This window comes from Triplophysa dalaica, chromosome 7, assembly GCF_015846415.1.
Source record: "Triplophysa dalaica isolate WHDGS20190420 chromosome 7, ASM1584641v1, whole genome shotgun sequence".
NCBI lineage: Eukaryota > Metazoa > Chordata > Actinopteri > Cypriniformes > Nemacheilidae > Triplophysa > Triplophysa dalaica.
In genome coordinates this window covers 12,873,226-12,888,275 of record NC_079548.1, presented here as the reverse complement: position 1 = coordinate 12,888,275, position 15,050 = coordinate 12,873,226, and the positions used below count along the sequence as shown (strand labels likewise).

The 15,050-nt window shown below is 38.4% G+C and overlaps 4 protein-coding genes across 4 annotated transcripts; 2 read left to right on the top strand and 2 right to left on the bottom strand.

Moving 5' to 3' along the window:
* Positions 1-153: 153 nt before the first annotated feature.
* Positions 154-3,420, bottom strand: mmp25a (matrix metallopeptidase 25a). Its single transcript, XM_056753360.1, has 10 exons — positions 3,146-3,420; positions 2,718-2,850; positions 2,454-2,610; positions 1,811-2,115; positions 1,537-1,716; positions 1,354-1,450; positions 1,199-1,278; positions 902-1,051; positions 535-813; positions 154-447 (listed from the first exon to the last, which is right to left on the bottom strand). Exons 1-10 carry the CDS (start codon positions 3,254-3,256, stop codon positions 194-196), a joined length of 1,746 nt encoding a protein of 581 aa, XP_056609338.1. The 5' UTR covers positions 3,257-3,420; the 3' UTR covers positions 154-193.
* Positions 3,421-3,679: 259 nt separating this feature from the next.
* On the bottom strand, positions 3,680-6,529 carry unc119.2 (unc-119 lipid binding chaperone B homolog 2). Its single transcript, XM_056752238.1, is given in 6 exon segments — positions 3,680-4,282; positions 4,369-4,544; positions 5,480-5,593; positions 5,792-5,810; positions 5,812-6,124; positions 6,504-6,529. Coding segments are annotated over 6 exon segments (660 nt in total). The 3' UTR covers positions 3,680-4,270.
* Positions 6,530-6,780: 251 nt separating this feature from the next.
* si:ch73-248e21.5 (uncharacterized) lies at positions 6,781-9,752 on the top strand. Its single transcript, XM_056751981.1, has 2 exons — positions 6,781-6,905; positions 7,214-9,752. Exon 2 carries the CDS (start codon positions 7,222-7,224, stop codon positions 8,809-8,811), a length of 1,590 nt encoding a protein of 529 aa, XP_056607959.1. The 5' UTR covers positions 6,781-6,905; positions 7,214-7,221; the 3' UTR covers positions 8,812-9,752.
* Positions 9,753-10,359: 607 nt separating this feature from the next.
* Positions 10,360-13,015, top strand: si:ch73-248e21.7 (mucin-2). Its single transcript, XM_056751982.1, has 2 exons — positions 10,360-10,607; positions 10,974-13,015. The coding sequence occupies exon 2, from the start codon at positions 11,235-11,237 to the stop codon at positions 12,567-12,569; it is 1,335 nt and encodes a 444-aa protein (XP_056607960.1). The 5' UTR covers positions 10,360-10,607; positions 10,974-11,234; the 3' UTR covers positions 12,570-13,015.
* Positions 13,016-15,050: the final 2,035 nt, after the last annotated feature.

The following is a 15,050-nucleotide window of genomic DNA, read 5'->3' as shown; positions in this document are numbered from 1 at the left end:
ACAAGTCCTCTGAACTCAGATTTTTGCACGTTTTTATTTTTATTTTTATTTGTTTGAATTTAAAGTCTGAATAAAAAAAACAACGCCTTTGTTTGAAAGTATACCATTTATTTAATTTATTAAAAAAAAACAAGTCTACTATAACATTTTCCCTACATCAAACTAAGATGCTGATTAAACTGAAGTAATGTAATCAGCACAATGAATGAAGCAAAATAAAAAGCATGATAATTGAATGTAAAACAGTTGTAAAAGCATGATTTATAGCCGCTGTGTTGTGAGCACTACAACAATTTTCATCTTCTCTGGGCATTTCAGGCGTGTGAGCCGAAATGACATCACATTTCATCCAGTCAGCAGCAATGGACTTTGGGGAAGCAGATTCCTGGTCCAGTCCTCCTCTTTTTATTATCCAGTAATTTGTGTCTTTAAAGAAGTATGTATTACCTGAGGGACATGTGGATACCACTTATTCTGTTGGTTTTGAGATTAAAAAAAGACATAAAACATATTTTTATAAATAACACCTCTTACCATCTAAAAATCCAACGATATCATCAGGGTGGGAAGGTATTCCCCAGACAGAGGCTGATTTAGGGTATCCTTCCTCAAGTTTCCTCTCGGTCCCTGTTTCATCAAACCTCCAGTACTCCCCACCACTAAACAGGTAGGTTTTCCCATTGTGTGGCCACACAAATACTGCCTCAACTCTCTCCGGAACCTCTCCAGAAGAAGTGTATAAACCCCAATCTGCAAGTGGCCGTGGGTACCCAGGTAGGGATACTGTGTTTTTAAATAACCAGTATTTATTACCTAAAACAAAACAGAAAAAAGGAGTCCCTTACTGTATCTATGAGTACAATTCAGAGCAAATAATCTCTCTTTTCTTTTTTCCTCTTACCAACAAAGAACACAATATATCCATCTCTTCTCTCATATACTGCATCAACATGGTTCATTTCTGGAGGCAAACCGATCCAGAAGTTGTGTATCAGAGCTGGATTCATTGACATGAGTGACCCTGATTGATGCACTCTCCAAAAGTGTTGACCTGATAGTGTGGGTGGATGAGGAAGGGGTAAGAAAAAAACAATACAAAAACAGTTGTAGATTTTCTTTCACTTTTATATTTGAACTTTTTTGAAGGTATTGTTAGTGCATAAATAATATATATATTTGCCTGAAATCGCTGCCATACCTCTAAAGAAGAAAACCTCTGCTCTAATGTTACCAATAGCATCATAACCTCCCTGACATCGATCGGTCGATGTACGCGAGCTTGTAAAAAACAAAAACGTTGTAGAGAAACATGTAGAGAACTGTGAAAATTGGCATGATCATAATGTTACTTACTGATGAGTCGGATGTGGAAGAGGAGAGATTGGGAAGTGAGGTAGATTGGTTGTATGTGTAGCAACAGATGGAGAAGGAATATAATCCTGTTTTTTTCCTGTATTCCAGCATTACACATTAGGCATGTTTATTTGATAAAAACAGGCATTCTGATTTATAAAGTACACAAGATTTATAAAGTACCATAGAGGGCCTGTATTCCCAGTATGTCATCAGGGGATAATGTATAGCTGCGCATGTCCCCCACGGGACCATAGTAATAAGGCTTCATAATGGAGACATTGGAGGACGAGTGCATTAGACCTAATGCATGACCAAACTCATGCACTGCAACTGTAAATAAATCCGAGTTGCTGCTCCATTCTGTAGGAAAAGAAAATGTTTGGAAACTCTCTCTAACTGCGTTTCGCTTTGTAATGGCATGTGGGAAAATGCATATATCATGGATTTTGTTTACCTCCATAGCTCCAATTTTCTCCATCATCAAAGTGTGTGTCACCTGCAAGGTCTCCCTTTCCTGGGAAAAATGCATGTGCAAGCGTGCCACCTTTACCATCGAAAGCATATCCATCCTCATGGTAGCCAGTGGCAAAGGTAATGTTGAAGTCTATCTGTGGTGATGGGCCATATGAAGAGGGGTCGATTCTGTGGAAACGCAAAGGTGTTTCATCACTCCATATCTTGAGGGCATAGCTCAAAATGAGCCTCACCAGTCTTGGGTGTAGAGTAGGAGACATGGACGAAGAAGGAAAATTGTGCACGCTGAGGAAAATAAGCAAGAGATGTGAAATTGTTGGTCATGAATATTCTAGAGAACATTACATTTTTATTTAATAATAAAAACAATATTAGTCTCTATTTACTTTTTATTGTCAAAAATGTATTGACATTCATTGAAGTTTTGTTATAGAAATACTATCTGGGTATGTGGCCAGCAATTATTCTGTGTACAGCAATAGATTTTCATATTAAAGCTTTTTAATAGTAACACACTATTAATAGTATTTACCAAAAATGCCCAGAGTAATAATACTTCAATATTTCTTTGTGTGGTTTGATCAAACCTTCATCAAACAACTTATTTTGTTGTATAACAACACCTCCATGTGATATCAGTCTTATCCCAGCTCAGTCCTGTCAGAGTGTATCTCCCCATGTTTCCTCCATCTCTTGTCTTTTCTTTTACCAGTTCTTCAGAGCTGATGAAGTCTGGGAGAGAGCATCGAGGTCTGGCCATCAACTCTAGAGTGGGATGATCTAAAGTTCAACAAAAGTGGAATAAGAAGCTAACAGCAGATACGGAAATGCCATAATGTGCATACTGTTTTGATCCGAAACAGCAAGGCTTAAAGTATGAGCCTTACCCAATTTCCCAGTCTGTTCAATACCAGCAAAACCCTGCATTTTACGAAGAGACTCTTCAATGACCTCCTTGGTCTGAAGTCGACCAATACTATATTCTGGAGATGGCAAATACCCATATCGAATCAACCAGTCCTACAAACATGAATGCACGTGTTAAGGGGACCTTCAATAGACATTATTATTTTTGCATTACATTAAAGGTGTACTACTTACGAAAACTTAAAATAGTTTAACAATTAAATGGGGACCAAAAAAGCAAAATAATTTATATATCGTTATGGGGACATTTGCAACGCTGTATATGAAGTAGGTCATAACCTTTTAGCAGGAATACTAATAATGTTTTTGAATTAAATATGTAGAATTGGGTTATGCAAGATATTATAAATACTTTTTTATACTATGTAGAGATTTAAAATATTCTTACCAGTCCTCGTGCGTATTGATCTTGCAGTCGCGCAGGTCGCGCACTGACAACGCTGAGAAACGCTGCACATATTGTTATTGTAAAGACGGTCCCACTCAAAACTGCAGTCATGGTTTTTCAGTATATTACATCCACAAAAAACATGTGTCATAAAAAACTTCTAGCACAATTTAAACAAAACTGCGCATGTATGTAGTAAAAATACGTAAGAGATAATTTTGCTCATCCACACATGAATTCTTCTTTCAAGTTTGTTTCATCTATGCAGTAACGTTTCAGATTACTTCCCAAGAGGCTGGGTGTTGGTTTAATCAATACACTTATCCTCTCTCTCTCTCTCTCTCTCTCTCTCCCTCTCTCTCTCTCTCTCTCCCTCTCTCTCTCTCTCTCTCTCTCTTCTCTCTCTCTCTCTCTCTCTCTCTCTCCCTCCCCCTGATGTGTGACCCAAAGGTTCAAGAAGTGAGACAAACAAGTGTGAACACAGGAATGACAACAACTTAAAACCTTTAGTTTTTATTCCGTTCACACGGACATCGTTTAAAACACCCCAGTATAATGACATAAACATAGATTGTTGAGGATCTCTATAATAGCATGAAAAATACTGGAAACAATAACACAGGATAAGTATGCAGAGTGGAAATGGCTAAAAATATATTTTCTGTTGTAATAGTCTTAAGACCCCCTGATAGAAGGAAAGGGTCATGTGCATTGTTTAGTGCTTGAAATAGACAGGATGTTTATGAGCTTCAGAACAGAAGAATTGAGAAAGGGAAACATTAAAGGCATTATGGATCCTCAAGATGTTTGTTATCTTAATCACAATCAAGGATTCCAAAGCACAGGTCAAGTCTCTGGATCGAGCTCCTCCTTCAAGAACAGCAAGTCTAAATTGTTTAGGGACTGGATGAGAAGGTGAACATGTGAGACCAAACATGTAGCACTAATCTGTTGATGTTACGGGTCTTCTGCGGCTCTAATCTGATTGATGTCCTTTTCAGTGTTTAGCTTTGGTTTTCACAGAGCTCCAGCCCCTGGCTGAAAGAGTACTTTCTTAATGATGCAGGATCAGCGTGTTGTTGGCAAAGTAAAAGCTGTCTGACCGGGTCTAGAAGGGGTGGGTGATCATCTCCTCAACTGAAATGCACAAGAAAGAAAACAGATGCTGTTTATCTGTGGAACATCTATGATGACATAATGTGACCAAAAGATGTTTAACTCACCTGTGTGTGAATCCAGATCGGGTAGATAGTAAATGTGCTCACATGTGTTTCTGCTGTGTGGAATACAAAAACCGATCTCAAAGTCAAAAGTCTCACAAGTAGATCACTAAAATAATGCCGTTCAATCAGACGAAACTTGTTTACTGCTTTACTGCCAACTGTAAACTCCAGTCTGCCTGGAAGAAAGAGGGAAGTGGGTGAAAAAACACTAGAAATAAAGCTGTGTACATAAATATGCAGTTGTGTATAAATGTTTTAAAATATTTTGTTTATTCATCATTTTTCTCCAATTGTGTTTGTCTGTACGAATGATTTGGCAATATTTGACAGTGTGAAAACAATCAATAAAGTTATTTTGAAATTGAGAAATTTACTGAAAGAAAAATAGCAAGAGGTAAAAAGTCGTCATAATATAGTAAACAGATACAGCTAATGATAATCATAAATTGACACTTGTTTCTATATAAAATTTCTAAGACTCATAAAACCGACATATGTAGCTCCAATCTCTTTCAGATTTAGAAAAGCATGAGTAAAATGATACTGAATGAAGCGACCTGCATCCAGCTCTATGACTTCTTTTATTTCTGTGAAAGAGAGAGAAAGATAAATTCCATATAACATCCACTAGAGGGCCACCTTTGTAACATAAGCACAATATGGAATAAAACCAGGGGTGTCAAACTCAGTTCCTGGAGGGGCGCAGCTCTGCACAGTTTGCATAACTGACACCTGTGGCATAAAATGGTAGTTCACCCAAATTTTTTTATTCTGTCATCATTTCCTCACCCTCTTGTCATTTCAAGCCTGTATGAACTGTAGAAGTTGGTAACCGAACAGCGCCGGCACCCATTCACATCTAATGTGTGGACACAAAACCAATGCAAGTGGAGAATGGGTGCCCGTTAACAACAATCTTCGAAATATCTTCCTTTGTGTTCTGCAGAAGTAAGAAAGTCATACCAGTTTGAAATGACATTTTATCATGAACTATTACTTTAACATGTTAAACAATTTGAAACTTTTAGAACTCATCTGTATTTTGACAAAAAACACTCACTTCAGAAAACAATACGTTTAAAACACACACACAAACATACACTTGTCACACCTGTTGAACAGAGTCTTTTTAGGTCCAGAATGACGGATCCACTCTCCAGGTCTCTGATTTTGAAGCGCGAGAAGTTAATATTGTAGATGTTGTCTTCTGGACAGCAAAAGTAGTCTGTACACATTAACAAAAACATAAAAATGTTGTGGCAGCAACTAGTTGTGATTTAGACAATTAAACTCTAACTATTACATATTATTCATGTACATATCAATGCCTCGTTAGAACATTCTAAAAGACAATAAAGAAACAAATAAACGAAAGAGCCCTAAATTGGCCTCAGCCAGATTGCTTTGTTTATGGTGATCTCACCGTCAGTGTATCCTGGTATCCCTAAGCACATACTGAGGAGTCACAGGGTCACCTGGCTTCCAGTCCAACACCACCTCCTCTTGAGCAGCATGTTCTCCTCCTGCTGCAAGAAAGCCATTCCAGTCTTCTACATCCCTCATCTCTCCTCCCTCCCGTTCTCCCTGTCTGACTGTGTCATCTTCTTTAATTTCATCATCTTCCTTCTCTTATTCACTCTCACCTTCTGGGTCTGAAGACATTTCCGGTTCAATTTCTTCCTCACTTTGTACCTCGGTCACCCCCTCCCTTTCCAACAATAATGTATTTATCTCTAATGTTTCTCTCTCGCACCGCCTCTCGAGTTAATTTACATGTTAGAGTCATCTGTATATACCCTCAGCTCTTCTCTCATGAACTGTGTCTCAGTGACTCAGGCGGATTAAATCTATCTCTGATAGCTAATCCAAGCCAATCCTTAATTAAACATGACACAGGGGACACAAAGTTATATGTGGAACAGAATGAATGTTTTAAAAAGGGGACGGAGGTAGAATATAGAGTAAGTGGAACATAAAAGAAAACAATTATTTTGACTGTAGATAAAAAAAACTAAATACATACAAATAGATTAATAGTTTGCAATTGATTACACAGCTTGAAATACCAAAGCTCTTTTGATTGTCAATGTATTCAAAATAATGTTTTAGGGTTTTTGCTTGATGTCTAGTTTCACCTGAAGCAAAGACTCAAAGCTCCCATATCTACGTATATCAATCAGTTCTGGTGACATTTGTGTCAAACGGAGCAGATAAAACACTGTGGCAGGACGACTATCGGTTTGCTCATTATTGTGCACTGCAATGGAAAAATGTGGATGTTTTTGTGTGTCAACAGGATATGTATCTTCTGTTCTTTTTCTGACGCTGATGGAGGGAAGAGGTGGAGCTCTAAACCACATCCTGCTTTACCACTAAACTCTTACTTCATCCCACTGTTGGCATGGTGATCAAACTGTCACTTCCTTATGCCACTTCAATGTTTCAGTTTGAGCGAAGTATCCCAGAAGGCACCGCTGCACAAACAATGTGGTCACAGTGAATCCGGATGAGACGGCGTGATGAGCTCTAAACAACAGGTACAGCATATTTCATTTAAAACAATAGAGAATTTAGATTTTGTAAGCAATAACATGCATTGTTCATAGGACGCTACGTTATGACAGGTTGTGTTATTTTTGGGTTCTCAGAGGCCTTTGTGCTCGACTAGTCGAGTGAATTGATTGAATGGGCTGTCTTTTTCCTTACCCTATTTTAAAACGAACGAATAACTCAAATGTTTTTTAAACTGTAAATGCAATCCTACAAACAATAGATCAACGATAAAAATTTAAGTCATCTGTAGCTTCCGCATCAGTTCACATGGTCTCTTGTTCTGTCTTTACAGAAGTCATAATGGAGACGATTTTACTGTCAATCGCAGTGTGGCTTACACACTTCCTCACCGTCTCCTCTCTTTATTTCAACACACCACCACCAAGCACCATGAGAAGCTACACTGAAACCATATTCACCCCTGAAGAAACTACAGAAATTATCCAAGAACTCGGGATACCATTAAATTCGACAGATTTGTCTCCTCCGGTCACGACAACATGGGACAGCACGATGACAACAGCTTTGACCATTGAAACACAAACACATGCAAGTTTAACTCAAAATGTGACACCCACAGAGGAAACAACGTCAGTGGGTCCCGAGTCTCAAAATGACACTATAGATGCTGTGAAAGCAGCAGATGGGGAGAGCAATACTGTTACGATCCACACAAATACAAGTCTAACAGCTACAACCACTTCCTCTGCAAGACTAACAGCCCAAATGGAAGACAAAAACAAAACAGGAAGAGGGGCAAGTGCACACAACACGAGTTACAACAATGACAGACAGACCGAAGACATCTGGAATGCCACCACAGTCAAGCAGCTCACATCGGAACCGTTCAACAGTGTCCAAACTGTTGCTTGGACAGAATGGACGGTGAATGACACAATGAAGGCTGATGAAGAAAATGATGAAATGAGCTCCACCCAGGAAACATTTGCTAATTCGGACAAGGACTCAGGCACAACGGGAAGTAACGGTCTCACAACTGGACACATGGTTCTCATGCACACAGAGGAACATTACACAACACCAAACATAACACCAAACACAACCGACACAACTTCTGCAACAATAGGAAATATTTGGATAACTTCACAAAATACAGACATACCCATTACTGCAGATTACACAACATCAGATGGCATGAATATTACAGATGCACCTGAAAATCAGAGCTTGACACCTTATATCAAAAGTGGTAGACGTGGAGAGGACATTGAGGTTAATGAATCTACAACACAGAACACAGTCACAAACTTTACAGCACAAACAAGAAAAGAAAACACGACTCCATTGGTTACATTAGCCACATCCAGTGACACAACCAATAACAACAAGAGCTCTATCATAGCCAATGTTACACCAGACAACAACACAAATGGCACATTGGTCATAACTGACCCCAAAAAAAGTTTGTTGCCTGAGTGTTTTATCACAAACTCAAAACAAACTCAACAATCAAAACTGGTCTGCTTCATAACACTGTTGACTTTGGCGATGGTCGCTTCGGTATTCCTTGGAATAAGTATTTTCCTGTATGTCCGTCTGTCCATCCTTAAAAAGAGGGTCAGGATTAGAGGAGGAGGACAAGGGGGAAAGGGAGGGCAGAAGGAGGAGAAGGAGAGCCTGTGGGCCGATCCCAAAGCATCAGTCCAGGAGAGAGTGGAATTCTGGTACGTTAATGGATCTACGCTGGAGGCAGACAGGAAGGAGAGAGGAAAACGGAGGGAGGAGAGAGTCAAGGGGAAAAAAGTGGAGCAGAATAGGTGCGAGAGTGAGTTGTGGATTCAGCCTGTAGTTACTGAGGATGACATAACGGAATTTTGGCATGCAAATAGAAGAATGAAGGAGGACAGGACACAGATGAGGTATTTCTAAAAAAAAAGACTGCTAGAAGAGGGAATTGAGACTGTTCTACCTCCAGGCCTCTACATGTATATATAGACACTATATGTTGGAAATAAAATATAAAAAACGTTTTGTGAAAATATTTTCCTTTGAGGTTGATTTTCTGGCTTGACTTTACACTTTAACTTACTCATGTTAGTTAAAGGGATAGTTCACCCAAAAACGAAAATTCTGTCATCATTTAATCACCCTCAGTTTGTTCTTTATACCTGTATATATTTCTTTGTTCTGCTGAAAACAAAGAAAGATATTTGTAAGAATGTCAGTAACCCAACAGATCCAATCCCCCATTTTATGCCATAGTAGGGAAAATAAATACTATGTGAGTCAATGGGGGATGAGAACTGTTTGGTTACTGACATTCTTCCAAATATCTTCCTTTGTGTTTACCAGACCAAAGAATGTATACAGGTTTGATACAATTTAAGGGTGAGTAAATGATGACATACTTTTCATTTTTGGCTGAGGTATCCCTTGAATAAAAATAAAGAAATAGAAAGTGGCCAAGTAAAGTGGCAGACACATGACTGGAGAAGGTTTCCCATATGGGGAGCTCCACTTTAACCAGAATGTATTAGTCTGCCACCTAGACATATGAACACTTCTAAGTACATTACAAAATGTTCAATTTGTCCAGTTGGTATGACCAATTCTGATATTTCTTTTTAATTTCATTATACAATGAACAGAAATGTTTTGGAGCAACATCATACAAAATAGATGGCTTTGTACATGAACTCCACACCTCCATCTCTTCTGGTCTCTGAAAGACTAGCAGTGACTTATCCAAGAAAAATTCTAGGTTGATCTCCACTCTTTTTTTTTTGTAAATCGTGCACTGTTGTCTTATAGGTACTTTTAACTTTATATTGTAAAAGTGAAATAAAATAAAATACATGTTGATTATGAAATGGTGTGAGAATGTCAGTTTTATCAATAAAGGCATAATGTTAAATGCTTTATAATTTGGATAAAAGCTTCTGAGAATACATCTTAATGTATGATTCTAAAAATCTGCATTTTTACTGAATCAAACCTTTCTTGATAAGACAGAGAAAACACTCCAGAAAAGGTGCTACAGGTTCAGAAAAAGGAAATGATACTTTTTTTTGATAAAAGGGACTTTACAAAGTAAAATTATTAAAAGTCCAATGATGCATAAAGTTTTTAAATATATTTTTGATGTCTTAAGTGTAAGGAAAGCAAGGGTGATATTTATATATATAGTTCACATATAGTCTAATATTTATAATAGTTTAACCAACTTCACTTCTAACACAAACGTTCACACCTCTGTGCAATATACCTCCACCCAACAAACGCACACACACACAAACACACACACACGCACACGCACACGCACACAAACACACACACACACAAACACACACACACACACATGCTGTAATAGTAAAGTTGTGAATATACAAGTAGTTTGAAAACCCACAAAAGTGTCAACACACCCTTCACAGAGTTTCCTACTTTCTTCTACAGCTTCCCTTTTATACTTCAGTTTAGATTAACATTCAGAACATCACTATGCAATGTGCACTTCTGCAACTTTTCTAATCTTTCGGCCGCAGCCCCTCTACAGATGCTGGCAGTGATACCATGAGACCTTCAGAGGGAGGAGAAACAAAAAGGGCATGCGAGAGTGAGAGAGCAGTGACAACAAATTAACAGGATATTGGTGTTACCTACATTTTTGTGTGCAGGGTTTCACATGTGCAGTTGGTCCTGGCGGTCCGCTTTAACAGTTTATTCGGGTAAGTGACATCTCACTCTTTCATCAATAGACCTAACATAGGAACAAAGTGCGATTGAGTGAGTCTGTGAAAGCTTGAGGACAGGTAGACCACACAAAAAATAGCGTAAAGGTTATACAGTGAGTGACTTTAACACCACACCGCATCGCTTGTTTGAATGTAGAGAGGTTGTGCCGCTGTTCGCGTCATCAATTTAAACTTGACTTTACTCAAGCTGATCAAGCTGAACTGCCTTTGGGGCATCTTTTAAGACTGCCTGAAATAACCTATTCAAACTATACACACAGTAAATGAATTAGAAAATGAAAAGTGTGAATTGTGTAACTAACTGTCTTTTATTTTTACGTCGCCACGTTTGTTTCACAGAAGCTGAAATTATGTTACACTGAAAGAGAGAGAGAAGATAAAAAGAGGAAGAAAACGGCTGTGCAAAACTTTCCAGCCTAGATTCATGCATGATTATCTAAGCAGACGTCCAATATGAACATGTTCTTGCCAACAGCTTTCCTTTGATTTCTGGTAAGATTTTCTACCACATTTGGAGACTCAAAGGTGGATATCCAAAACAAAAGACAATATTTGCTTACGTAGAAATCTCCTAAATCGAGTCACTCAAGTAGCAACATCATGAGGCTCATTTTCAGCACTGTCCTGATGTCTCTTGTTCTTGGATCTTGTCAGTCACAAGAGCCAGATATGACTAACACAAATGCCCCCATAACATTATCAAATAATGAGACGGTGGAAACAACATTTAGCGCTGAAAGCACCAGCACGGTAATACCCGGAAATACTGTTACCAAACTAATAATAGATACAGATCTGGTTAATTCAGTACCCACACAGGATTATCAAACAAGTACAAAGATTGAAGCAACAACAGCTGAGGTTACTATTGAAACTGTTAGTGTGACAGAACAGACAACACCAAAATCTGTTCCTGAAAGAACAACTCCTCAAGAATACACCACACTGGATTTAGAAACAGTCACCACCACTGCTTTGACTGAATCAGCAACTTCAGATTTCTTGCCAAGCACGAGTCTGCATGAAACCACTGGTGGCCTTACCAGTGCTGACCTGATCAGTTCTGGACATCACAAAGATGAGACCGCCACAGCAACAGTTGCCATAACTACTAGTTCAACAAAAGCCCTCGACCCCACAACCATCATTTCTAAACAATCCACAGACATGATTGAGTCGACACCCATCACATTCCAAGCTGTGGAAATCACGACAGAAGCAGTGGACACCACGTCTCTTGATGTTACATCAATGACAACAACTTCAGCTCTACTCTCTACATCACAGTTTTTTTATGAATCTACTGAACTAGATCGCACAACACCTGAAGATGACTCACTCTCCGCCCATTCCACACCTTCCACCACCGATGAAATTGGGATGGGAAGTATCTTGCATTTCCATACTAATTGGCTTTTAATAATCATAGTGTGTGCTGTCATTATTTGTGTCATTATTTGTGTGCTATTAGCAGGCATGCTTTTGTTGATCCAAAAGAGAAAAGCGTCGCGTAAGTTCGACCCGGGGTACGGGAATGGACAAAGTAAAAGGTCCAATAAGAAAAAGGGGGCGGAGAACAATGCATGGGCAGGGCCTGTGCATCTGGAGGCTGAAGAGGGTGTGGAATGTGATGGAGGAGTACAGGGGGCTCTGATGCCTGGTGATGGAAACACGGAAGAAGATATTGTGCTCAGCACTTTTTCTGCCCAGGAAACAGATGACACACCTAATGGTGGACTGGGCGGAGAAGGAACTGAAGAGGCAAAGAAATGGGAGGAACAAGAACCTCTGCTTTACATAGATGAGGATGTGAAGGAGGACAACATGGGAAATAGAGTGGGAAGTAAGGACACACAGGAAGTAAATGAGAAAGTAGGTAATGGAGAGAAGATCCTGAATGGAGGAGAAACATTCTGTATCACCACTGCTGTGTGATATTATATTCACTGAAGTTTTTTTTATCACACAGGCCATTTGAATTACTTTATTTGAGCTATAATTAAGAACTACATAACATTTCTACAAACAAATCTATTTATGAATATATTTGGTCTCAGTTAGATACAGTGAAACATAAATACACTTTTTAATGCAAAATAATGACTGAATTTATTAGGCTCTCCTGTTTTTGCCAAGTGGTTGATATTATTAGGACCACACCATTAAGCGTTATCTAATTTTATTATGATTGAATGAATTATGATTCTCTATTCCTCTTTCTGTAGTTTTGACCTGCATTGTCTAAATTTTATTTTTCACCGATACAAGAGATTTTATAAAATATGCAATTAAATTAGCTAATTCAAAAAGAGTATTTGTGTCAAGTAATAAAATGTCACTATTTTTTTTTATTAAATGCAAAATCCCAAGATTAAATACTATTCAACAAAAGTTTAAAGATATGCTTCAGTTAAAGTTCATGGGTCTAATCTAGGAAAATAATGAAGGGAAATATTTAAATATTTCATACGTTCTGTTGCGAGTTGCTTTCTGTAGGTTGTGCTTTTCTCTGTGTTTCTACAACATTTCTGTTCTCACGGCATGCAACATACAACGTGTGTAAAAACCTGACAAGATGATCTTAGATCATATTTGTCCCCAAAATCAAAAGAAAGAAAAATGGAGAAAAATGTAGGCTTTTTTTCTTAAGAATGTTGGTAACCATACAACATTGGCCCCTATTGACTCCTGTTGTGTGGACACAAAACCACGGACTAAACCAAGACGTTTCTCAAAATATCTTATTTTGTGAATGATAGAAGAAAAAGACATATACAGGTTTGGAATGACATGGTGGTTTTTAAATTATGAAAGTATCATTATATATGTTACCCTTGGGGTCTATTTTTAGGAAATTAGGGATGACCTATCACTGCTACGCTGACGACACGCAAATGTATGCCCTGCTAAACCCAGTGGATAAGTCCTGCTCTACAGTGGTCCAGTGCCTAACTGAAATAGAAGCATGGATGGCGAAGAACTTTCTCCACTTGAATGAGTTTAAAACCAAAGTGATTGTGTTTGGACCTTTAAACTCCAATCCACTAATCTCTAGTCATCAAGGGTCGCTGTCTCGTAACATTCATACTCATGCTAAAAACTTGGGTGTTGTTTTTGACTCCGAGATGAACCTTGTGAAACATGTTAATTCAGTGGTGAAAACTTGCTTCTATTTTATTCGGTTGATAGCTAAGATAAAACCTATGCTGTCAACGAGTGATTTAGAGAAGATCATCCATGCTTTTGTATAAACCAGGCTGGACTATTGCAATTCCCTGTACTTAGGTCTGCCCCACTCAGCATTACATATGCTACAGTTTGTGCAAAATGCAGCTGTCAGATTATTGACTGGAGGAAAGAGGAGTGACAGAATAACCCCTATTTTAACTCAATTGCATTGGTTACTGGTGATCCATAGGATTGATTTTAAGGTGTAAGTCCTTTTTAAAACTCTTAATAGACTTGCTCCAGTATATTTGTCAGACTTGATCACACTCTATAAACCGGGAAGAAATCTACAGGTTCCTCTGTCCAGATTAAAGAGGAAGGGGGACCGGGCCTTCTCAATAGCAGGGCCTGGTTTATGGAATAACCTTCCGTTAGCTATACATGCTGTTTTTACTCTCTATCGCTTCAAATCGGCTTTGACTAAGCATTTCCTTAGCTTGTCGACTGATCCTGATTAAGTTGGCTCCGACAAAGTATTGTGGCATTCTAAGCAGGTTTAGGAGAGTTGTATTATCTGTAGTGTCTTAAAGTATTTCTGTATGTGTTTAGAGGAATATTTTATTTTTTATTTTCTTTGTGTGTGTTTGAACAGTTGATGTAATGTACAGCACTTTGGGCAGCCCTAGTGGCATGTGCTATATAAGAAAAAACCAAACCAATCTAATGCACCAGAGTACATGACCAGCAGATGGTGCTCCTGACAACGTTTACAACATTCCAATGATCACTAACAAAACATTTGTTTTACATTTAAATTACATTTAATAAAAGGTTACAGTACAGTGAGCTCCTAAATGCAAGAGTCAGTTTTACAAAGATCCGTCCTTTACCATGTTCATTGGTAAATATAACAATGCTTTGTAATAATAACATGTACAGTTGTTTGCTATAGAGAAAAGGGATTGGGGTTACAAAAAGGATATTTGTGTGTTTTTAGTGTAATGAAGATCAAAATAAAACACAAAAAAAGACCCCGATCACAGCAAATCCTAAAATGTGTATCTGCTGCCCAGCTTATTATCAGCACATCCATCAGGATTGTTTAGACTCAAGAGTCCAAGAGAAAGAGACTTGAGAGGGAGAAAGATTCAACACGGGGAGGAGGGTCTTGGAAAAGAATGGATTCTCTAGAGACCAGTAGGAGGAGGGGAGGAGAGAGAGAGAGAGAGAGACAGAGAGAGAGAGAGA